This window comes from Rhopilema esculentum, chromosome 5, assembly GCF_057945365.1.
Source record: "Rhopilema esculentum isolate cy_ngs chromosome 5, ASM5794536v1, whole genome shotgun sequence".
Lineage (NCBI taxonomy): Eukaryota > Metazoa > Cnidaria > Scyphozoa > Rhizostomeae > Rhizostomatidae > Rhopilema > Rhopilema esculentum.
The window spans coordinates 8,242,642-8,269,231 of record NC_142819.1 but is presented as its reverse complement, the minus strand read 5'-3'; the positions used below and the strand labels follow the sequence as shown (position 1 = coordinate 8,269,231).

The 26,590-nt window shown below is 36.7% G+C and overlaps 1 protein-coding gene across 1 annotated transcript; it reads right to left on the bottom strand.

Annotated features, from left to right (window-relative positions):
• Positions 1-14,066: 14,066 nt before the first annotated feature.
• LOC135690079 (uncharacterized) lies at positions 14,067-25,779 on the bottom strand. Its single transcript, XM_065207535.2, has 7 exons — positions 25,678-25,779; positions 22,196-22,250; positions 20,869-21,031; positions 17,984-18,271; positions 16,693-17,012; positions 15,382-15,630; positions 14,067-14,486 (listed from the first exon to the last, which is right to left on the bottom strand). Exons 2-7 carry the CDS (start codon positions 22,222-22,224, stop codon positions 14,267-14,269), a joined length of 1,269 nt encoding a protein of 422 aa, XP_065063607.2. The 5' UTR covers positions 22,225-22,250; positions 25,678-25,779; the 3' UTR covers positions 14,067-14,266.
• Positions 25,780-26,590: the final 811 nt, after the last annotated feature.

The following is a 26,590-nucleotide window of genomic DNA, read 5'->3' as shown; positions in this document are numbered from 1 at the left end:
CAATCAAGAAATGGACGTAAAAGTATAATTAAAGTTATCGGTCTTGAAAACTAAGAGGACGACCTCAATCTGTTAGACAAGAAAAATAATAAATCATGGATACAGTATTACCTTGGGTATTAGAGCAGTATACTTGTTGGGGGAGACGAGAGAGCGAAAATCTTCAAATGAGTGCGGCAACCCTCCGTCCTGGAGTCAGAGAGCATGCGTAATAATAACTTCGTTTCGTGCGCATGCTCTTCGACTCCATGACGGAGGGTTGCCTCACTTATAAAAAACTTTCCTTGCTCGTCTCCCCAACAAATACAGTATCACAATCGATGGCGACCCTCAATCGAATGAATATTTCTATGACTAGATTGAAACCATATCACTGAGACAACGTTTTTAAGATTCTGGCTTCAAGGGTAGTACAATATGGACTGAAAGAGCTCCATTAATGAAACGTTTAGAATGTATACTGGTAATTAATTAACTGATAAAATTAGCTGATAAGCCCCCGCGGTTCACAAGCAATGACTCAAGGTTCAGTTACCCCTAAAAATCGCTGACACTTTGCTAGGGATGTAATGTTGTGATTTATCCACATAATAAAATAACATTGCATAAATAAGAATAATTTGTCAACTTAGTCAGTCATAGAGAACCTTGTAACATCACCGTGTTGCACATCACGTTCAAAGTAGTAAAAAGCCTCCAAAATTTAATAGCAAATAGCAGCTAAATTCATTGGCGGACTGGCAGGTGGTGCTCCTTGAAAATACACCTATGAAAACATAATAACCTGCAAATCTGCATCTGCCAAATAGCTCGTGGCCAGATAACAGCTACAAACACTTTAGGTACTGAAGTGATTCAATTTCGTGTTGAGGCGTGCTTTCTCACAAGACTTTAATTATAATGTTCATCTATTACTGCATGCAATCAAAGGCAGAGTTGCAACACCTCCTGTTACTTCTATGTGTATTGTGGAATGAATGACCATTTTTGTGTTTCCTTCTAAAAAACCACGCTTTCCAATATTCTCTTTGACATCACCGAAAGTTGCTGAAACTGGAAGCAACAGAGGGCTTGTTGGTTTCTGCTGATTCATACATGGTTATGATGTAGATAGACATTCAGGACGATTAGCACACCCCGATATCCGACTAGCAGTTGTTCATTAGTATCAAGGGCGAAGATTTGCTGAGACACCTCGTGAGGGGCGACATGGTTTCTAAAGATTTTTCTTGGCTCATTTTTGTCCTCTCTATTTATTGGTTAAAATTTATTCATCTGGTCTAATCAGCTAGCTAGTCAAAAAGAGAGCTGGCCCTTGTCATATTGGGTTGACATTTTGCTTGCTGTATCTCTACAAGGTATAAGTCACCAAAGATCACAGATATAGGATAATAACCTCTCTCTGGCTGGACTTGCTACAAGTCTCTCCCTCTGAAAAATAAAGAAAGGGAAAAAAAGAAAAAATGGGAGGGAACGAGAGAGACTCTCTCTGGCTGGACTTGCTACAAGTCTCTCTCGTTCCCTTCCATTTTTTATTTGTTTCCTTCTCTATATTCTTCCGATTACTAAATGGATAGAGAGAGACTTGTAACAAGTCCACTCTCTGGCCTGTCCGAGACCTGCTAATTAGAGAAATCATTCGCTAACAACAGGCAACAGAAAATGGAAAAATCCTATTAGAATGCCTAGTAGAAGTGGAAAAATCTACCCATTCCCTTCCCAATTTTTGAATTGGCTGCAACTGACTCTCAAATAATGCAGATGATGACATCGCCCCTTTCACAAAGACAGTGCAATATGAGTGTATCTTATAGTTGCTTTGGAACTAGTATACACACGGAACAGGTGGTATTGTCTTTTCTATATCCCAAAATCCCAAGGTCCCTTGGTTTAAATAGGTGCTTTATCAAGTGTAGGTTTGAATAGCTGAAGTTGTTTAATTTGGTAGTGGCTGGTACATCCTTTACCCTTTTTAGTCAAACAATCTGCTATTCTTTTCCTACTTAATAGTTTTTAACTACAGAAAAGTGAATCAATTTCAAAAGAAATTTCAATAAACTCATTTTACATCCTTTTCACCAATCGATCTAGCACTATTGTGTTCTATGACATTTCTAAATGCTGTTTATTACTTCAAAGTATTATTTGAATTCCTTAGAAAGCCGCATCTTCCCCGTTATACTCCTCGCATAATAAATTTCGAACAATCTCTTTGTACCCGTTCATCTTAAATCCATTACAGAGTGAACATATGTGGTCATACTGACATGCCAGAACGTTACAACTACACAGGATGTCATAAACCTATACATTAGAATTATGAGCCACAGATATTTGGTTTGCAAGTTCTTTACACAGAAAAGCTCCTAACTACTTTCATCTTCGTTAACCTCAACCATGCAGAATCAAGCATAATGAACAGTCCATCAGGGAGGTTAGGACTTTAATTGGGGGGGGGGGGGGCAACATATTTTTAGCCAGCACATAGAAATGGTTTTATTAAAAATAACATACAGAGGTAATGCATAAACAAGCAGAAATCAACACAGTCATAGGAGAGAGGTTTAAGAAGCATCATCTGCATGTTTTCAGACACACAACGATCTGGAAACGGTTTTGGAGACCTTCTAAAATATTTAGGGGGCGAAGGTCTCCCCTTTCCCTTCTTGCTGCCCCCCCCCCCCTCTGGAGAGTCAACTTATCAAACAAAACAAATTTCCAATGCTTGTGAAAATCACATCCTCGATCTAGAAGTCCTCCCTAATTTGATATGTTAATTTATTTGAATCAATACAGCAACATCATAACAACATAGCAATGAAAGTATCTAGAATAGGAAGGGACGAATTAAGCAGGAGCGGAAGGGGGGGGGGGGGGTGGGTGATTGTGATGGCCCAGATATTTGTTGTCCTTTCATAAATTTAGCTTCGATTCAGTAAAAAGGATTTTTGTTAGCCATAAAAAACTAATGCAAATCTTAAATTTCTTTATGTTCTGATCTTCTTTATCTTAAAGTTAAAAAACAGAAACATTTCAAAAATGGGCGTTTTCAATATTTTCCAGTCAACTGGAGGGTGTGGCAGCAAGATCCAGTTATTACCTCCCCCATATCCTGACCTCATAAATACGCCCCCGAAAAAAGCCTAATGTAGATTTCGAGAGTCGATGGTGCCATGAAGTATATACCTGCTGTTGAGATATATACCTGAAATATATATTTGCCTGCAGTAAGCTTGAAACGACAGTGCTTCAAGCAGAGATTTTGCCTCAGACAAAAGCAGTTAACTCAGATTGGTAATTGTTGGTACTTTCTAATTACATTTCCTCGTTATGTAGTCGAGAGGTGGGCTAAAGGAAGCAAGGAGGGGCTCATCGATCAATTAGCATATTGTTTGGGTAATAAACGAGGCTGGAAGCAAACGTCTCAATAATATCCATGGCGCTTTACAACTTCATTAGACATAGAATCCACGACAGGAAATAGAAATACTGACTGTGGGAAATACGGCCTTGTCTAGGCAACGAAAGTAAACCATTCACAATTTGTCGTTATCTTACATAAGTTAGGGTAAATTAAAAGAAGAGGATGGGCAATTTGCGTCACAGAAAATCATGGCTGCCATTTGAATTCTCAGTAATTGATCTGAATTAAGTGGCATTCCTTATTGTTGGCTGGTGCATATATTGTCATGCTACAAAACAGCAGCAAGCTTGCCATTAATCACACCCTCGACCACGCAATCTTTATTTGATGTAACATAGAACTCCCCTCACTTTACACACTAATTTTAACTTTACGTTAGGGAGCAGTCCATTCAGCAAATCCCATTTTGCACCCAAAATTATCATTCCCGTGAAACAAATGAACCCAAAACTATAATATATATGAGATATTAAACATTAATTTATAAAACGATGTTCAAGAAATAAATCTCAATGCCTTTTTCTTTAGAATAAATGATGAATTTGCCTAAAGAATATTCTATGTATTAATGAGCGGCTCTAACGGTCATTAGATATATGATAATGATGTAATAATTGCTTATACATACAAAATATTCGTATTTTCAAGTAAGACCCTTCAGCTATGAGATGGAATTTTTTAAAAGCTAGATTCTAGACGATCCCCTCACCTACCACACCAGCTGTATAGTATATTAGTTATGACGTATCTTGGGCAGAAAAATACGAAGTAACTTTTCGTTAAGAGTTTCTGTTAAAACCTTAAACAAATTAAAACATAATTTTCTGCTCAACATAGAGAATGCTATCCCATATTACTGTTTTCCTTTTTGCATTAATTTTCCTTATTTTATTCGTCTTCCGCTCTTGCCTTTCCAAGTCCAGTTAAAGTCACTAAAAAGGTACCATACAGTACATGCAATGAGTTCTCATTAATGATTAAGACGCAATTGTTTAAAGTACGAAGTAACTTTCCGTTCAGAGTTTCTGTTAAAACCTTAAAAAAATTGAAATAAATTTTCCGCTCAACATAGAGAATGCTACCCTATACTTCTGTTTCCCCTTTTTGCATTCATTTTTCTTTATTTGATCCCCATCCTTTCTTGCCTATTCAAGTCCAGTTCAAGTCACGAAAAATGTACCATACAGTAGATGCAATGAAATCTGCAATTGTTTGCTAGTTCACAAAAACGGTTTTCAAATTAGCTACCAAACAAGACATAGCTACATTGTTAACAAACGTTCATCGAGAGTTTGCCAAGACTATCTATTCACCGAAAGGGGCTTTGGGTTTCCTTAGAATAACACCGCGTAACCAAAAATTTTTTCATCACCGCGAAGGGCACGCTCTACAATGAATCTAACACTGAAAAAATATTCCCAAATTTCATAATCACTCTTACTTGACTAAATTTTTTTATCATTCTATGTTTTGTGGGAAATACTTCCATTGGCAAAGAATTTAGAAATGATGCACAGATGGTCTCGGCAGACAAAAAATTTGAAACGGATGGTCGCGGTTCACAAGCAATGACTCAAGGTTCAGTTACCCCTAAAAATCGCTGACACTTTGCTAGGGATGTAATGTTGTGATTTATCCACATAATAAAATAACATTGCATAAATAAGAATAATTTGTCAACTTAGTCAGTCATAGAGAACCTTGTAACATCACCGTGTTGCACATCACGTTCAAAGTAGTAAAAAGCCTCCAAAATTTAATAGCAAATAGCAGCTAAATTCATTGGCGGACTGGCAGGTGGTGCTCCTTGAAAATACACCTATGAAAACATAATAACCTGCAAATCTGCATCTGCCAAATAGCTCGTGGCCAGATAACAGCTACAAACACTTTAGGTACTGAAGTGATTCAATTTCGTGTTGAGGCGTGCTTTCTCACAAGACTTTAATTATAATGTTCATCTATTACTGCATGCAATCAAAGGCAGAGTTGCAACACCTCCTGTTACTTCTATGTGTATTGTGGAATGAATGACCATTTTTGTGTTTCCTTCTAAAAAACCACGCTTTCCAATATTCTCTTTGACATCACCGAAAGTTGCTGAAACTGGAAGCAACAGAGGGCTTGTTGGTTTCTGCTGATTCATACATGGTTATGATGTAGATAGACATTCAGGACGATTAGCACACCCCGATATCCGACTAGCAGTTGTTCATTAGTATCAAGGGCGAAGATTTGCTGAGACACCTCGTGAGGGGCGACATGGTTTCTAAAGATTTTTCTTGGCTCATTTTTGTCCTCTCTATTTATTGGTTAAAATTTATTCATCTGGTCTAATCAGCTAGCTAGTCAAAAAGAGAGCTGGCCCTTGTCATATTGGGTTGACATTTTGCTTGCTGTATCTCTACAAGGTATAAGTCACCAAAGATCACAGATATAGGATAATAACCTCTCTCTGGCTGGACTTGCTACAAGTCTCTCCCTCTGAAAAATAAAGAAAGGGAAAAAAAGAAAAAATGGGAGGGAACGAGAGAGACTCTCTCTGGCTGGACTTGCTACAAGTCTCTCTCGTTCCCTTCCATTTTTTATTTGTTTCCTTCTCTATATTCTTCCGATTACTAAATGGATAGAGAGAGACTTGTAACAAGTCCACTCTCTGGCCTGTCCGAGACCTGCTAATTAGAGAAATCATTCGCTAACAACAGGCAACAGAAAATGGAAAAATCCTATTAGAATGCCTAGTAGAAGTGGAAAAATCTACCCATTCCCTTCCCAATTTTTGAATTGGCTGCAACTGACTCTCAAATAATGCAGATGATGACATCGCCCCTTTCACAAAGACAGTGCAATATGAGTGTATCTTATAGTTGCTTTGGAACTAGTATACACACGGAACAGGTGGTATTGTCTTTTCTATATCCCAAAATCCCAAGGTCCCTTGGTTTAAATAGGTGCTTTATCAAGTGTAGGTTTGAATAGCTGAAGTTGTTTAATTTGGTAGTGGCTGGTACATCCTTTACCCTTTTTAGTCAAACAATCTGCTATTCTTTTCCTACTTAATAGTTTTTAACTACAGAAAAGTGAATCAATTTCAAAAGAAATTTCAATAAACTCATTTTACATCCTTTTCACCAATCGATCTAGCACTATTGTGTTCTATGACATTTCTAAATGCTGTTTATTACTTCAAAGTATTATTTGAATTCCTTAGAAAGCCGCATCTTCCCCGTTATACTCCTCGCATAATAAATTTCGAACAATCTCTTTGTACCCGTTCATCTTAAATCCATTACAGAGTGAACATATGTGGTCATACTGACATGCCAGAACGTTACAACTACACAGGATGTCATAAACCTATACATTAGAATTATGAGCCACAGATATTTGGTTTGCAAGTTCTTTACACAGAAAAGCTCCTAACTACTTTCATCTTCGTTAACCTCAACCATGCAGAATCAAGCATAATGAACAGTCCATCAGGGAGGTTAGGACTTTAATTGGGGGGGGGGGGGGCAACATATTTTTAGCCAGCACATAGAAATGGTTTTATTAAAAATAACATACAGAGGTAATGCATAAACAAGCAGAAATCAACACAGTCATAGGAGAGAGGTTTAAGAAGCATCATCTGCATGTTTTCAGACACACAACGATCTGGAAACGGTTTTGGAGACCTTCTAAAATATTTAGGGGGCGAAGGTCTCCCCTTTCCCTTCTTGCTGCCCCCCCCCCCCTCTGGAGAGTCAACTTATCAAACAAAACAAATTTCCAATGCTTGTGAAAATCACATCCTCGATCTAGAAGTCCTCCCTAATTTGATATGTTAATTTATTTGAATCAATACAGCAACATCATAACAACATAGCAATGAAAGTATCTAGAATAGGAAGGGACGAATTAAGCAGGAGCGGAAGGGGGGGGGGGGGGTGGGTGATTGTGATGGCCCAGATATTTGTTGTCCTTTCATAAATTTAGCTTCGATTCAGTAAAAAGGATTTTTGTTAGCCATAAAAAACTAATGCAAATCTTAAATTTCTTTATGTTCTGATCTTCTTTATCTTAAAGTTAAAAAACAGAAACATTTCAAAAATGGGCGTTTTCAATATTTTCCAGTCAACTGGAGGGTGTGGCAGCAAGATCCAGTTATTACCTCCCCCATATCCTGACCTCATAAATACGCCCCCGAAAAAAGCCTAATGTAGATTTCGAGAGTCGATGGTGCCATGAAGTATATACCTGCTGTTGAGATATATACCTGAAATATATATTTGCCTGCAGTAAGCTTGAAACGACAGTGCTTCAAGCAGAGATTTTGCCTCAGACAAAAGCAGTTAACTCAGATTGGTAATTGTTGGTACTTTCTAATTACATTTCCTCGTTATGTAGTCGAGAGGTGGGCTAAAGGAAGCAAGGAGGGGCTCATCGATCAATTAGCATATTGTTTGGGTAATAAACGAGGCTGGAAGCAAACGTCTCAATAATATCCATGGCGCTTTACAACTTCATTAGACATAGAATCCACGACAGGAAATAGAAATACTGACTGTGGGAAATACGGCCTTGTCTAGGCAACGAAAGTAAACCATTCACAATTTGTCGTTATCTTACATAAGTTAGGGTAAATTAAAAGAAGAGGATGGGCAATTTGCGTCACAGAAAATCATGGCTGCCATTTGAATTCTCAGTAATTGATCTGAATTAAGTGGCATTCCTTATTGTTGGCTGGTGCATATATTGTCATGCTACAAAACAGCAGCAAGCTTGCCATTAATCACACCCTCGACCACGCAATCTTTATTTGATGTAACATAGAACTCCCCTCACTTTACACACTAATTTTAACTTTACGTTAGGGAGCAGTCCATTCAGCAAATCCCATTTTGCACCCAAAATTATCATTCCCGTGAAACAAATGAACCCAAAACTATAATATATATGAGATATTAAACATTAATTTATAAAACGATGTTCAAGAAATAAATCTCAATGCCTTTTTCTTTAGAATAAATGATGAATTTGCCTAAAGAATATTCTATGTATTAATGAGCGGCTCTAACGGTCATTAGATATATGATAATGATGTAATAATTGCTTATACATACAAAATATTCGTATTTTCAAGTAAGACCCTTCAGCTATGAGATGGAATTTTTTAAAAGCTAGATTCTAGACGATCCCCTCACCTACCACACCAGCTGTATAGTATATTAGTTATGACGTATCTTGGGCAGAAAAATACGAAGTAACTTTTCGTTAAGAGTTTCTGTTAAAACCTTAAACAAATTAAAACATAATTTTCTGCTCAACATAGAGAATGCTATCCCATATTACTGTTTTCCTTTTTGCATTAATTTTCCTTATTTTATTCGTCTTCCGCTCTTGCCTTTCCAAGTCCAGTTAAAGTCACTAAAAAGGTACCATACAGTACATGCAATGAGTTCTCATTAATGATTAAGACGCAATTGTTTAAAGTACGAAGTAACTTTCCGTTCAGAGTTTCTGTTAAAACCTTAAAAAAATTGAAATAAATTTTCCGCTCAACATAGAGAATGCTACCCTATACTTCTGTTTCCCCTTTTTGCATTCATTTTTCTTTATTTGATCCCCATCCTTTCTTGCCTATTCAAGTCCAGTTCAAGTCACGAAAAATGTACCATACAGTAGATGCAATGAAATCTGCAATTGTTTGCTAGTTCACAAAAACGGTTTTCAAATTAGCTACCAAACAAGACATAGCTACATTGTTAACAAACGTTCATCGAGAGTTTGCCAAGACTATCTATTCACCGAAAGGGGCTTTGGGTTTCCTTAGAATAACACCGCGTAACCAAAAATTTTTTCATCACCGCGAAGGGCACGCTCTACAATGAATCTAACACTGAAAAAATATTCCCAAATTTCATAATCACTCTTACTTGACTAAATTTTTTTATCATTCTATGTTTTGTGGGAAATACTTCCATTGGCAAAGAATTTAGAAATGATGCACAGATGGTCTCGGCAGACAAAAAATTTGAAACATGTTACAGGCTTGTAAACCTCAAATTCATTTCGTTCTTCAAAAACCGAGCTATCAATTTATCCCTATTGACTGTCAATTGGTCAATAATTGGTCAATATATTTATTTGGCATGGAAGCTAGGTTCGGCAGTTATAAATTAAATTCAATGCAGTAAAGGTTTTAGGGTTTAAGCTACAAAAGCAACTACGGGTGATGTGAAGATGGCAAAAATACTAATTTTCATCAATGTTAATTTTCAGCCTCTCAAATGCATTTTATCTTATGTATTTTATCGTTTCAACCAATTAACGCTCAACCTGCAAACCAAGTTCACGTGCTGATAGTTTCAAAAATGCTAAAATGCTCCAATCACCTTGGCACAAATTCGGGTTTTTTCGATACCTTTTGACATTAGCAGTTGGCATATTATTTGACTGATATTTTAGATAAACACGAAGAACGGTTTTCAATATGCTTCAATATTGCCTCGAGGCAGGGGCAGAACCAGAGCAAACTTGAAGGAGGGACAGTTTGTAGTGGGGGCGCTGAGAAATTTTCAAAAATTGACGAGAGAACGCTGTATACAACAATTTCAGATCCATTTTCGGAATAAACAACATAACTTTGGAGTAATCCTTAAGGCATATTAGCCTATCGGTCTCAGAAACTTTTTCACCTGATTCTCATATTTCAAAAGGGGCGCACAATTTCCAAAAAAGGGGCGCCATACTTGCTTCAGCTCGTCGAGGGAGGGGCAACTGCCCCTAGTTGCTCCCCCTTAAATCCGCCACTGCCTCAAGGATCTTCTCACTTCAAGGCGGCAATTAGCAATTTGTAGATTGGTTTTGTGAATTCTGAAAATTGAATCACTTTGACAAAAATAAATTAGCAGCTGAAAACTTTCGTTGACCATGAGTGGGTCATTTCCCAAAGCAGTCATTTCCTAAAGGAAACAGGAAGATTGTGAAATGGCCAAACAGGACTCAAAAATTGGCTTGTTTCTGCTTTAACCTTTAATGCAGTTGTATAGAATGTCGGAATTTTCTTAAGCAAAAGGAGCAATGTCTAGAATCAAAGGGGGGGGGGGAGCTTTTGTGCAATGCTGCTAGTATTAGGTGTAGGCTCAGTGTTTAAGGCCCGCGCCACAGGGGCGGCCAGAGGGCAATGACCTCCCCACTTTTTCACGAAATAAAATATCAAGATCAGCTGAAATCCTTTGTATAGATAAGCCTGAAGGTTACAACAAATACATTGAACCAAAATCCACAAGTAAAATAGCGTAAGCAAGATGGTTGCCACAATGGGAACTAGAGGGAATAAGAAGAAACTTTCTTTACATTGATAGCCCTTCCAGTTTAGGATCAGTTGTGCGGTCCCTGTGACAAGACGAAGCTTTACCTATAGTGGGGAGAGTTGTCAGCTTTCGGTATTTCCAGGTACAGGAATCACAAGGTTCAGAGAATAAGGACATTATTACCATGGGCTCCGATAAAATCCGATAAATATGGGGGGGGCCAAGGGAAAATTTAACACCCATAACAAAAGATTTTGAAAAAACTCTATTGTTTTGCAAAAAAGGCCCTGATTACTAGCACAATAATAACGATTTTCTTCTACTTTGGCGTCCATTTCACTGCTTGCCTAAACTGTTTCCTTTTATCTTCTCTTTGGATTACATTAAGCGTAACAGATTTTAAAATTGCAAAAAATTTCTAGAAAATAACGCTAGCCCAATTCATTAAAATCCATATAATCTGAAGTTCGATATCAACTCTTCGGAAGTATTTTAAAATTAGCCGCGTGATCATGAAGGTCAAAACATGTAATCGATAATTGACAATCATGCGATCAATAAACAGAACGGCGTGATCAATAAGTTTCTCCATGCGATCAACAAATAACGGTCATGTGATCAATAACGATTAATGATCTTGATCACGTGATAGATAAGACCCAGACATGTGATCAGCAAGGTCAAAACATGTGATCAATCATCGACAATCACGTGATCAATAAATCAGAAGCTCGTGATCAATAAGTTTCTCCATGTGATCAATAAATATCAATCAATTAATCGATAAAATTAACCTATATCATCAATTATGAACTGTTGCAATTAAATACATTATCTACAGGCATTTATTATGCGCTTTGTAATTCCAAACTGGACCTGGTTCTAACGATACAAAAGGAAAAAAAAGGAGTGGTTGTGTTCCATGCAAAAATGATTCATTTTATAAACAGGCATGCAGAGCTAATCGTTTTACAAGCGGAGATGGTGTCGCTCCACAAGCCGCTCTGCTACCAATATGATACGTTTTAAACTCCCAACTGATCCGTTATTAATAGCCAAATTTAAGTTAGACTTCATTTTAGACGACTCTTCAAAAGTATCTTTTACAATTACAGGCTTCCCACATCATATGCCATCGGTCACTTGCCATCATTTGTCACATAGGTACCATTTTACGAACTTTGAATAATTTTGACGACAATGATTGCAAAACTTTCAAAACAGTATAATTTGAAAAAATAGTAAGTTCAACTTACCTTCGAAAGGCTTCGTCGCAACTGCTTTGAGCACGACCTTTACTGTTCAGCCCTGTTTAGAGGACGGCATCTTCCCAGGCAATTCAACTAGCAATTCAGCCTTTGCCACTCGTTATCAAGCGCGCCAAACAAAAATGCAATTTTTGAGAAGAAGTAGTACCTTCCAATACAAAGAACACCATCTCTCGGCTTTTCCAGATAAAGAAAAGGAAATCTTTTTGCGAAAATCTATAAATATTTGAACAAATTTAAAATATTAAATGAAATTCGGTTGCTCTCCTCTTTTCTTGCTGTCTCAGACATTGTCTTGCGCGTTCATCTCGACACTGAACATTCAGTTATCGCAACATTGATTTTGCCGCCAATTTGACAATGCATTCTGGGTGTTGCATGCTTTTCGCGCGTAGCTATTCAATTGGATAAAACGGAGCACCATAACTGCACGGGGTTTTGGCTTAGTTTCACAAAGCATAAGCACGCACCAAGCTACGGCTCACAAGCAAAGGCGACATCTTTTTGAAGATGTTGTCAAAAGGCCTATGCAAAGTTAAGTATGGAGAAACAAGTGCAGCATCATTTAGCGTAATTTTGAATTGACAAACTGCAAGTCTTTGTGCATTAACTGAAATTTCAATAATTTTAACATTGCAATCATTGTGAAAGTTCTTATTTTCTGAAACCATTCTGTTATTCTATGTTTCTTAGATTCAAAACAGTAACGAAGACACTACTAAGCAAAGAAACACCAACGAGGAGCTTCGTTTCAGTTTGTCAAATTTGGTTCTAATCTTTATTTTTTAAAAAGCAGGATTTTCAAAGGTTGAATACTTTGAGGGTACCGACTTATGCCCAAGTTTATTTTCCAACTTCACAAAAATAAAATTTCGAATAAGGATTCCCCCTTAATAGTTACTGTCTGGGGGAAGGTAGAAGGTTAAGTGTCTTTGAATCTGAAAGAGACTGCGCTACAGATCAGGATCAGTTTTTAGGATTCTGCCAAAAAACTGTCAAATGATGATGGTTTTAGTCTAAGAATAACACATAGAGAATTATTCACTGCACTAAATGGAAACTCCTTAATCGCTTATCTTTAATGCAACTCGTCCAAAAAATAATTGAATGAGTCGAAAATTTGGAATTTTATCAAATGCACCAAAGAGGCTAGTTGGCAATGCCTTTTTCAAAGGGTTGCCTCCAGAGGGAAACTTCCAAAGTGCAGGCTAAAGAAGGCAGTCCCAGAGGGCAGCTTGCCTCAAGAGGGCAGCTTGCCTAAAGAGGGCAGCTTGCCTCAAGAGGGCAGCTTGCCTCAAGAGGGCAGCTTGCCTCAAGAGGGCAGCTTGCCTCAAGAGGGCAGCTTGCCTCAAGAGGGCAGCTTGCCTCAAGAGGGCAGCTTGCCTCAAGAGGGCAGCTTGCCTCAAGAGGGCAGCTTGCCTCAAGAGGGCAGCTTGCCTCAAGAGGGCAGCTTGCCTCAAGAAGGCAGCTTGTCTCAAGAGGGCAGCTTACCTCAAGAGGGCAGCTTGCCTCAAGAGGGCAGCCTGCCTCAAGAGGGCAGCTTGCCTCAAGAGGGCAGCTTGCCTCAAGAGGGCAGCTTGCCTCAAGAGGGCAGCTTGCCTCAAGAGGGCAGCTTGCCTCAAGAGGGCAGCTTGCCTTAAGAGGGCAGCTTGCCTCAAGAGGGCAGCTTGCCTCAAGAGGGCAGCTTGCCTCAAGAGGGCAGCTTGCCTCAAGAGGGCAGCTTGCCTCAAGAAGGCAGCTTGTCTCAAGAGGGCAGCTTACCTCAAGAGGGCAGCTTGCCTCAAGAGGGCAGCCTGCCTCAAGAGGCCAGCCTCTAGAGGGCAGCATGCAGAGAACAGTCCCCACAGGGCAGCCTCAAGTTAGAAGCTTCCAGAGGGCACCTTCCAGAGGGCAGCTTTCTAAGGTCGTTTTAAGCCAAGCCATCCCGCCCTTTTTACAAGACAATAAAAGCTTTGTTTCGCTATGGTGCTTAGATTTTCTGCAGTGACCTTACTAGCGTTCTTCAGAGGTAGAACCGCCATGGTTACTGCATTGAAAACCAACTTGATTGTAGCGAAAATACTCAGAGACAGAAACTTCTTGGTATTTTCATCTTCATTATTCTCAATTTCTTTATAATAAATTTTTCGTACAACAAAGCCAATTCAAATCATAATAATTTACCGCAATTTTACGTAATACGTAGTACTTTTTCCGCCATTAAACTCCTTTTTCAGAATATTCAACATACAAAAAAAATCGTTGGAATAGTACAAAAAATATTACAAAAAATTACCTTACAAATCCAATCCTGCCAAATCGTTATTCATATTATCATTTATGTATTTAGCAATATCATCCTCCTCCATCGTAGTGGCGGTATTTGCTGTGGATGTGGAGGAGCTTGAAAACAAGTCATCGTCAATATGCGATTTGGCGAATAGGTTTTTGGCGCCATTACTTTTACCAAATATATCATCCAAGGTGTCCTCTTTCACCAATTTCTCTCGTTTCTCCCTAAGATAAAATCAAAGTCATGTCAAGCACAAGATGATACATGTAAAAAAAGCATAGATTTTGTTTCATAAAGTAAAAAATTCAGCAACAGAAGGGAACAGAATTTCTTTGCAAATTTCGGGTTTGTACTGAGATTTGGTGCTGAAGTTTGAGAAAATTTTGACGACAGAAATGACAAACGAAATTTGTTATTCATGATACTTCAATTGTATTTTAAAATATCATACTGCAGTATTTCGCAACGATATGCCTTGCTTTTTAAGGCTGCAACGTTGGTTAAGGATTTGGAAGAATATAATTGCTTAACAAAATCGTTGGTAGATTTTGTAATATCAGACAATTTCAATGATTATTTTAATTTGAATTTCATATCGGACACTGACAATGCCAGAGACAGTACGCTCAAATAATAGCCAGAGAAATAATAGCCAGTGGAAAGCAATTCTATTAATTTCTGACAACGTGGAAATAAAAGAGAAGGGACAGACATTTGGACAAACATTGAACAAACACATGACCAAAATGTGCACTAAAATCCTATTGAAAAAATGATGAGAAATTTTGCTTATTTTAAGGTATCGCCACTGACTAAAGAGCCATGTAAGAACAGTTCACTTTTCCTTGTCTAGACACGTTGTTCCACTTCTTACCTCTACATAAACATCTTAGAATCAACTGCAATATACACAATAAAAATTGACCATTCCAGGCATTTGGAAACATTTTATCTTACCTTTGTTAATTAGCAAAGGATAGGCCTGACAATACAATTAAGGGTTATGTCAACATCGGAAGCGTAAAGAGCTACCACTTCATGTTAATAAATTTCCGCGCTCTCAGGCTATAAACTATAGGGCTTTATTGTATCAATGAGTTTTAAAATGCAGCATCTTACTTCATAGTCGCCTTGCTTTTTGTTCTTGCTTCTACAAATAAATCCTCGTCTTCTTCCTTTTGTTGCTCTTTCTTCGTACTTGCAGACGACAACAATGACAGGTCCTCGTCTTCAATGCCCCCCTCAAATGAAGTCCGCTGTTGAGGTTTTGATTTCGGCAACGGCCGTGTGGATGTGCTGGCTTTAATGGAAGATTTGCGTTCTGATTTCTTGCTAAGAGCGAGTAGATCGTCCACATTTTCGTCAACACTGTACAATGAAAATCAACGATTTTAGCAAATTCAATGAAAAGTTTGATGCATATAATGAAACTCAACGAAAATATTGAGCTATACTGACGCTACTTTTAAGACACAAAAACTGTTAAAAAAGATACGAAAATAGCATCAGAAAAATATGCGTGGATAGCAAAAACCCTTAACAGGAGATATAAATGTATATTATTCACAAAGACAGGTACTTCAAACGATGTCTTCTTCATTTAGATACCTTCTTTAAAAAAAACCAGAAATGTGTTTTCGATGGTATGGGAATGGAAATTATAAACTTGTCTGAATGGTTCAACAGTGGTTGAAGACCACTTTCCTACGTGACCGAATGAAGATCAGCCACGCTTCCATTTACTCAGTTGGTAGGAATGTCTAGTATAAACGGGAAGGCCTACTGGGAAAATCTCTAAGTGGCTTCTTCGAGGGGAATCGTCTTTTGAAAAGATTTTGCTGATTGATCAGTTGATGAAAAGATCAGTTGAAGCATCTAGAGTAAACCATTTATCCCAAAATAAATATTTAGATGCAGGGGCCCAACATTACTCTTTTGACGGCTCACTCCAAGAGAGGCGGTAAGCGGGAAGACGCCCTTTGCAAATGGCCTGCGAATAGACGATGTCACGATATATAAAATAGTCGGCCTAAGTTAAAAATTACACACTTCGTGCATACAAGCAATTTTGTATTCGATTTCGAAGACATATAGCGATAATGTCAGTGCCACTGATTAGATAACTAGCAGTCATATGATAAGATAGGATTCTCAACAGGATTTCATTTACAAAATTCGAGCTAGAATCAAAAGCTAGTCTATGAGGCCACTCCTATTCCAAATGAATTGCTTACCATACCGAACTGGAAAGTCGTCCACAAATCTTTCCAAAGCCTTTCCTCCGTAGTTTTGACCGTGGGATTTTGAAGAAGTAAACATCATACAAGTAACAAATAAGCACTAAAAGAATATTAGCATTTTTTAGATTATGAATTATCAACGGATTTACAATGCAAAATTTAAAAAAGAAAATTTCAGATCTCAACTCACTTCAAAAGACCATCTGTGTCATCGCTATCAAGTTGCTCTGTTTCACTCTCCTTAACTCTTGCGGCCGGCATAAAAAGGGCTGCCTCATCTTTATCTCCAGTGGTCTCGATTTCATCTTCAAACAGCGAGGCATGAAGCTCCAATTTCTTGGAATTCGATGCTGCAAACAAGTCATCGTGGTTTGTGATATCAGATAGGTTTGAAGAGTCAAGATCAACGGGTACAAACAAATCAGTTTGTTCTTCTTTGCTTTTCTTATCTTTCCAGACACCGCCATCTACCTGTTCTTTGCTTAGTTCGTCTTCACGCTTGCCTTGAAGCTGGAGAAAAACAAAAAGTTTGTCAAATCTACATTTATATCACCATTTCAACGTATGGTTTCTGAGGCAGAGATTTCAGTCATGAAAAAGTGCAGGAGATGAATCTGAAGGCTAAGCCAGTAACTAAGCTTTACTTCTCAAATTACTCGAAATGGTTTGGCGATGACTTGGAATGGTACCATGTTGTTTTCAAAGGAGAAACGGTCGAAATAGCTTTGGGTTCAAAGAATAAAAACCCAATGTACAGCAATCACGATCAAAATTATCAGCAAACACAATAAGCGACAGGTTATACTGGATATACGTCTGGTGTTTGTAGTGAGTACTATTTGCAGCCACCTAGCCTCAAGACGGGACGTAGAATGTCAAATAACCATTCGTTTACTCAAGTTTCCTATATCAAAATTTATGCCTCGAACTATCAAATATTTACTGAATTCTCCTGTCGAAAGCAATCTTGGCTTCAAGTACTTATCAAAAATTATAAAAACATTAGAAAAAGCACAGCGCATCAGCTTTGTTGTTGCAATCCATAGATTTCTAAACATAAACTTATCGAATTGACACCTGTGACCAGAAAGCAACTTGAGCTAAAGTCTTGATCAAATAAACAGAAATCCTACAGGAGCATCTCTTGACTCTCTAACATGGATATATTAAGATATGTACAAAAACTATGTGCTCGTATCCAAATTGGATGATACTGTTGATCCGCGTTGTTGATGTTAGGTATTTATTCTTCTATTGTACCTGGTCCAATATCCACACTCGAGACCCATTTTTAATATACAATATTTAAGACACGTGCTTAAGGATACAAATTATGACTACCTGGTGCGGATCTACACCAGAAGATTCTAGATACTGCTAAAAACCCGGAGTAGTGTAAACATGAAAGATTCGAAAATCAGACATCCGTATTTTAATCCCCTAAGCTGTCGCGGAAACTTATTAAAATATATTTTTCGTACCTCTTCACTGACTTGTTCATTGAAAATCTCCTCACTGACAACAAGTGTTTCTGGCGTTGACTTCTCAGGCCCTCTCACACCAAGGAACTCTAGGACCATCGGACTACAGCATAGCTTCTGAGTGCGCGCCACTAAATGCATTAATTCATCAAGCACATTTTTTCTTTCAAGCAAGGCGGCCGAGTTCACAATCAAGCTCTTCTTTGGTAACGTAGGAAACAGAACACTGGGGAATCTATTGGACAACTTTTCATATAAGTTCTCGAACTGTTCATATGTTCTTTGTACCTAGAAGACAGAAAACATGGTCTCCTGTTGTTTTCAAATTTCCGAATTGTTAAAGAAGATGTAAGCCACGGCTGGAACATGGATAGGAGCATGGGAATATTCATCTAAGAGAACATTTTGGCTACCAGACAGTTGCATAGCAGTGGCACCTTGTGCTCAAAAATAAGGTTGAAACGGGGCCTGTACCTACGGAGTGCAAGAAGGTTCCTTCGCACTCGCAGTCCGATCGCAGTCCCATCCGTTGTCGTGTAGCATGTTATACAAAAGAGCAAGATGCAAAAATTATAATTTTTCTCGTTAACTTGGGGGACCTGAATTACAAACGTGAGTAAAGAATATTTAAATTTGTTCGAAACAGGGGGAATTTGAGCGAAATCTTGAAACATTAATATTGAAATATCTTTGGGGCCCCTTTTGGTCAAGATGCCCACAGTTGCGTCACGCCACTGCTTCTAGAATATGTCGTAAAGGACTATACTCCCTGTGAATTTAATTAAATTAATCCAAGTCAATTTTGTGTTTGAGATAACAGATGACGATTTCTTTCTTCTTCGCAAAGGTTTTCATAGCGTATATCAGCTGCTCTCTTAAGAACGAAATAAATTAGGGCCAGTCTAAATATCAGCTGATTTATAAAACCAAATACATAAACTAAAATTTACTACACCGACACTTACATTTACACTAACATAAAAGGTACAAAAGATAAATTTTATTAAAATATTAGAGCAATAATCTTTTACGTCGAGTTTAACTACAAATTCCATCATATTCCAGTGGCAGTGAAATTTAATAACGCAAAGGATCCTAAAAGGCATTTAGATAGGACATTGAAAAAAATGGTTTGATCGCAGCAGTGCTGTGAGTATGAAAAAATTGAAAACCAACACATAATTTCTGGATATAAACTTACAGATTATATCAATGAGTATCTATTACTGTTGGAAAATTACTAAGATTCATTAGATTTGAGGGAAGATAAAACAGGTTAGAAGTTGCTTGAATTAGGTGCCAAATCAAAAGTACCGCTTCTGAAACGTTGCATACCTAACTGTGACAGCATTTATCCCTTTTCGTAACAAAATTTTGCCATTCCTTATCTCTTATAGCGACAGCAATCGACAAAAACATATTCATTAACATTAACATTATAGCATATTTTAGACACTTAGTTTTTGTTATCCTTACTTCCACACGCATTTATATTTCTTTAAATACATAATATCTAAGTGAAAGTTCTCGTTTTAAAAAGGAAGAATACAGGCCTGGCTGTAGGATACAGGCCTGGCACCTGAGCTGTGAATCGCTCGCCTCATTTGTTCAGGGATATATCAAGATAATAAAAATAATGAATAAATTCAAAGTCGAACAAAAATAGAAAAATCAGTGCAATATTATTTAAAGTAATTGTTGTTGAAGTCCTTTTGAATCTTCGATGCAGACAATTTTTATTTCTGCCTCTTTTCAAGAACACAACAGAACCTACAAATCAATTGAACTTCGAGCATAAAATTGCTTCCTCCATGCCTAGTTTACGAGAGGAATTCACAGCTACCCTACGCTCCTGAGGCAGCGAAAAGGCAACGTGGGCCTCAAATGGTCAGCCGTTGGATATCTGTTTGACCCTTCTGCTGAAAAATACGGCGATGAGAATCCAGTAAGGGTATCTTAGAATTTTTGCCGTAAAGATGCCGCATTCATTGAAGTCGAGGTCTTAAATATGACCAAACGCTAGTCAAACACAAAAAGTTCATTGATTAATTTGCACGGTTAGTAAAACGTGTTCAAAGTGCCAGGTAGGTAAATCCATTCATTTGCTAAAATGCAGAAAATTTCCTTCTAAATACAAGGGCAAGCTTTTTATGTATCGCACAAAAGAAATCTGTCTTCAAAACTTATAGATAACTAAACCAATAAATTTAAAATGTGTTTTCCTTTTAATTATGTTAGAGCCCTTAAGACCAACTTTAGCCCTGGTAGTCCACAGAATTAGCAAGTCTAAAGTTTGAGTCGACTATCAGTTACAGCATTATTGAATGTACAGGAAAGATTAGTGGTAAAACTTCAAAATGCAAGGAAGAAAAATTTGGTATCAATGGCTCATCAATCGTGAAAGCCGTTGAACATAATATTTAGAAAATACGCAAACAGTTTCGTGTAACAATAACTTAGAAAATTATATAATCTAGAAATTAAAAATAGCGTTCGACCACTTTAAACGAAGAGGGGGGCCTGGGGGTTGTATGGGACTTGCTTAAGTTTAAAGCATATCTACATAAAAAAACCATTAAAATCTAAAAGCCTTTTTGATTGAAAGCTGTTGATTTTGCTGTTGATTTGATACAAGAAATTTTCTTGACTTAACCTTGGTAACATAAAGTGCAGGAATATAGGCTAAGGAAAGGGGGCTGTTTCCATAAAAAAATCAGAAAAATAATAGCATGAATTTGAAAATAAGGGCTTGATGGTATTAACAAGAGTAGCTTTATAGCAACCCCATGTGCTACTGACTCTGGATCCTTTGGATAAAGCTTTGGATAAGATGCACATCGAGATGATTATAAATAGAGGTATCTGTATAAAAATGATACACATACCATAAACTGCACAACGTCTGATTCTTTGTGGTTTTGAGACTTGTAATAAAACAACCTTGTTACGACAATCACATTGAACACTGCTGACTTTGAAAATCTCCCAACCTTCTCAGTGAATTCTGGTACCATCAAATCAATCCCAGTTACTTTGTTTTTAAGCTCCCTGGAAAAGGTATGGTAATCAATTAGAAACACACAAAACCTGCTATTCAAACTTTGCTTTAAAAGATTGCTATCCCAAGCTGTGATGATATACAAGAGGTGCACAAATGCTAGTGATACAAATGAAAAACTGGATCTTTAACGTTTAAAAATAAGTTTACAGTAGGGGAGCTAGATGGGGTTTCTTTTTTATCTCCCAATTTCGACAAAATCTAGCCTACCTAGTTTGAAAAAAAATTGATAAGTATTAATTGGACAGGGGTTTGTCATAATGTTTGTGCATGCAACAAGATAAAACAGTCAATAGCAAAATTAAATATGACAAATTAAAAAAAATTTCAAATTTTTTTTCAATCAAGCAACCATTAATTACAATATTCGTGGAATATATAAACTAGATAACTAACAATGATTCAATAGCAACTTTAAGAATGTTTTAAAGATAAATTAATTAACAAGGAATAAACATAAATTTTAATAAATGAATTGATATATGCAATGGCTACTTAGGACACTTAGAAAAAACTCATAAAGGGCTATCAAGCTAAGAGCCCCCATTTAGATTTATTTATTTTCGTAAACTAGACTAGAAAAGAAGAAAAGAAGAATATATATAGCATTCATTTCTTATTTGTAAATTTCTATAGAATGGAGTCAAAATCAAAACCTGAATTTGATCTGGTTGTAAAACTGAGCAGAAATTAGTCACAAGGTTATTTAATTAAAGAATTCACCAGATTCTGTCACCAAGGACTTTTGAACATGCTTCAAAGATACCCTGGTATAAAGTGACAGATGCAGAGTTTTGTTTGAGAGGTGGTGCAAGCCCAGCAAACTTCTCAAGCTGTGCAATGTCTGAAAGACCTTTTCTCTCTACTTGGATGTGTGAATATTCAATTTTTGAAAAAAATTCAGTTTATCATCTATATTATTTCATATTGATGGGTGCATTTATCTAGCCACTAGAAGGATTATTTTGAAGCATAGACTTAGAACACTTATTGCTTGGTTTCATCTAACAACCACATTTAAAGATTGAATGATTACAGCCCCCCTGATTAAAATAAAGAAAGGTGCAAGAATGAAACAAGCATAGACTCAAATGGCAATATCAATGAAAGAAAAATATTAATTGTACCAATAAGATTTAGAACAAACAGTTTACCTTGATGTCAAAATTGCCTTTGCTGCCATGTTGATTTACCCATGAGTTAGAATATCTAATGGAAAAAATATTTCAATTTCATGAAAACTAGCAAATAGATAATTGTGTTTGAAGGGCAAACCAAATCAGCACAGATATATAGCACATAAAAAACTTAACTGAATAGAGATTTTCTTAGAAACAAATTAAGAAACGAGTAGAAAACTTGAAAGCGCAATTATCCTATCCTTATTGTTTTATCCTTTCCTACTTATAGTTCGTGTTGTTTTTTAAGTAATTTACTGAAGGTGACTCTGGCTAGATATCAAATGTTTGAAAAACTGATTATGTTATAATGATTTTGTCTTACTAATTATGTCAAACTTTGTTTCATGATTTTTGTCAATTATGGATAGGATGATGAATTGAAATTCAGAAAATGTCTCTTTTCGTCATGGCGCTTATTGTGTGTTTTATTGTAACTCAAAGTGGAAAAGTCTTGAGTGGCTTATCATGTCACAAGTGCTTTACAGTATCCACCAGTAAAAATGCTCCGAATCTGCAGGAAAATAGGGGGCCATCTGTTCCCTAGATTCCATTGGTTAACTTTAAAGATAACCAAGTTTTTTATTTGTTTCATTGCGTTTGGATCTTTCTAAAGAAATTAGATTAATGATTGTAATGAATGCCAAGTTTTCTTCCAGGTTAGATATGATATCTGCTCTAGATCTTTTACATGCATGCTCAATGACATGGAAGATTATATCTGTACAAGATCAACTTAGTTGCTGGCAAGTAACCTCTTCAAATAGATCATGACAGTTTTCAGGGAACTTAGATTAAGTTAAACCCCCTGTAATTAGAGCTAAGTTGGTTCCTTTAAAAAACAGTTCCATGTTTTCTCCTTCCAGGAAAGACACAAGACATGTGGTAACTTAGACTGTGCATATACTGCTTTCTATCTCTAAAAAACACAACATGATTGGAATTCTCATCAAAGATATCCTCATCATCATTTTCCTTGAAAAGTGAGTGTAGCTGGGTATAAGTGCATTGAAATTCCACTTTGGCTTGAGCACCTTCACCCTGTTTATCTCTGGGAAGTAGATCTGAGTATTCCTCTTTTGCAAGATATAAGTCATGTCACTTCTATCAAGGGAGTCTAGTACCTTCTGCTTGGCCACATCACTCATAGCAGATGCCCGTCCATAGTTTAATTGGCAGGATAAGTGTGAGGTCTTCTCTACCCATTTTCCAAAAATCCTTTTCCTTTGGAGTAGCTTCAATTGCCCTCTTGAACAACATCTCTAACACTTCCTTCTTCTGAATTACTAGCCATAGTAAAGCTTTGATATCCCTAATAATGCACCTGTCCTACTCATTGTCGATTTATCAGTGGAAGCCATCAAATTGTGAGGTAACTTTTCCAAACTTGGAAAATTAATTTTGGCAGTTGAAGACAGTTTTGAGTTAATTCTGATATCAAATATGTGACATGGCCAACTTTGAGGGTGTCTATTGATTATATTTATTGACATTTTGCCATCTGCTCTAGATTGTATTCTCTAGAGACTATAGTGAGATTGTTTGAGTGGATTTTAGGCCTATAATTATTTTTATTGGTGAGCAATAAAACTTTCCTAGAGCCATTCTTTATGACTGTGTGATATGCACATCTCAACCCATATCTTTAGAATAGTCAAGTTTCCAGAGCTCAAACAAATGAACACAATTGAACCATTAACAATAACCTTGCAGAAAGTGTGTTATGTTTCAACTGAAGCCCATAATAAACAAAAGCCAGGACTTAAATATATTTTTTCTGTGAATTTTGAGGGTCTCAATTTTACATTGTCTCAAAACCATACACATTCATCAAGAGGTAAAAAAATTATTGTTTCTCAAATTTGAGATACTTCTAAAAATTTTCAAACAGTCAGATATAAAAACTAATTGATGACAAATAATTTGAACCAAATATCAACCACTTTTAAATATCACCACCTATCAACAGCATATATCATATTCATTTCTTTTGCTGCAGCTGGTTTTGAAAGTATTCACAGAATGTTCACTGATTTAGAAAATCTGACACATTAAGGTTACATAAACTGTGCAACTTATTAGAGCAACAGAGGATGTTTGCATATGGGATGGGTGAGCTCAATTACTGCCATTTGGTCATTTTGGGACGTTTTTCAGCATCCAACTAATAGCTTTGAGTCATTTTTCAAGTTAGTATCATATTTGTAGATTATATATAAAGAGAGTCAATTTTTAATACCCTAGACTCAGAAAGATGCTTGAAACTGCCAATAAAGGAAATTTTGAACTGCATGATGATTAATCATATCAAAGCTTAGGAAAGATGAAAAACCTTTACATTTGAGTTACATTCAAAAAAGTCATTTCATATGCCTTGGGCAGTTAAATACAATCGGATTTTGCCCATTAACCTCCAAATAGGCAACGTTTTAAGTGTTAAACACATTTTGAAATCCTTTTTCTCTGACCCAGGTTTGCCTTTAGTGAAATAAAATGTTGAGCAGCTGATCCAGGTTCGCCTTTAATGAAATAAAATTGCTAAACAGCAGCATAAGTTGAGATTTATTGGCATTGTAATGTCTGCACTGCTTATACTCTTACATTCCTGAATTACATTGTAATGCTGAATGCTTTCATTGACATTTCAATACGTCAAAACTGCTTTGTTGTTGAGAAATAAAATTGCAAGACATTATTACAAATATTACATTACATATACATGCAATCATTGTAGCTCTAAAAAGTATTTCAAATGAATGTTGGCACTTGGAAACTTTCCCATTGTCAAATCAGGCTGATTTAAAACAGGTTGGGTTACCCCCAGCTCTAGTCATGTTTAAATATAGCCTTGTGCTCTTTCAGCAGTTTTTATTTTTGTGCAATGGGTTTTCAATATTTCCTTGTAAATGGCATCTACTTCAATGGCATACTACTACCTATCCCAACAATGAATTGTTTCTAAATAATTGCAGAAGAGATTGAAGATGGTTTAAGAAGCTACCATGTAATAAATAGCATATACATTCTTGAACAATCAAAAAGCCATTCATTAAGTATGTGAAAAAATACCCTTTGTTTTGATCCTTTATTAGTACAATGTACGTTGTAACAATGTAACTTGACAAAGCCTAAATTTGGTTAAATTTAGAAATTCGCAATGCAATTATTTGAAATGTTCGCACAAATATTTCCACAAAAAACTGTTATAAGCAGCCTCATTAGATACAAATCAACTGACCCGTGGCCTCAATTAGTAAAATAACATCAATTTCAATTGCAAAAACCGGAACCCCTTGCGACAAGTTAGGCCTATTGTTTACATGGGCAAATTACATCGGCCTATTTTGAAACCAACAAATGAAAAATTTTCATTTAAAAGGTCACTAGAAAATGAATTAAATGGTTAGCATAATTGTTGAAACAGGTAACGAAATGTCACAACCGAGAACATTGCATACCAAAAGTTCTCCATTTCTTCCTGCACCCCTGTTCCCTCGTACGACTGAGCTCACTGTCAGTGATCGGTGCACTGGGACCAAGTTTAGAACCCAACTTCGTCATCGAAACACACCAACGAACAGACGATTTCTTCTAAAAAAGCACCCTATGACAGGGTATTCACGGGGTACTCAGGGTACGTGCACTCCCACTCCATCTCTTCTAACAAGCGGATGAAGCTGCTAAAAATCTATACCCACCCTAACACTAACCTAAACATAAATAGTCTTAGTGGGGTCATAGTAACATTTTCTGTCTACTTCTGTACGTCCCTCAAGGATTCATCATTGGCTCATTCCTTTTTTTAATTCCAAGCAAGGATCTAAATTTACAATATTGATTCCAGACATTCATAAACATTTTTCGATGCTGTAAACAGTAATAATTATTTCTTATTCGGATAAAAAATAAATACCACGATGAAATATTAGTTAACTTTCTCTGCATTTTACTCACAAATTGGATTTATTTACAGTGGGTAGCTCCTCATCAATTTTTTTTCTCCTACAAATCGTTTATAATTGTGTTGTTACCTTAATTAAGAAAAGAGTTGGTGGCACATGCAGAAACCACAATAAAGTGCACTTGGGCCGAAAATCTCTGTTACCTCGAAAATAATTTCAGATTTCTAGAAATTTGGAGAAGGCAAATTCCAATTATCATTATTGCTAATATTCAATCCACTTCGTTGTATGATAACTTTGTCTAAAATATCAGTAATACATTTTTATTTACCGATACCTACATCACTAACACAAAAATTCTGTGATTCTAAAAAGAAAAGAAATTTACTAGCAAATTAGAACAGAAATTCATTCCTCGGAACAAATAATCGCTTAAAAAATTTTATTACCGATCAAATGAAAGATAACG

Coding starts and splice junctions, on each gene's coding strand:
- LOC135690079 (XM_065207535.2), bottom strand. CDS start 22,224: ATGGCAGCAAAGGCAATTTTGACATCAAG. Junction 18,272..20,868: donor CAGACGTTGTGCAGTTTATG/GTATGTGTATCA, acceptor TCTGTCTTCTAG/GTACAAAGAACATATGAACA. Junction 17,013..17,983: donor ATGAACAAGTCAGTGAAGAG/GTACGAAAAATA, acceptor GTTTTTCTCCAG/CTTCAAGGCAAGCGTGAAGA.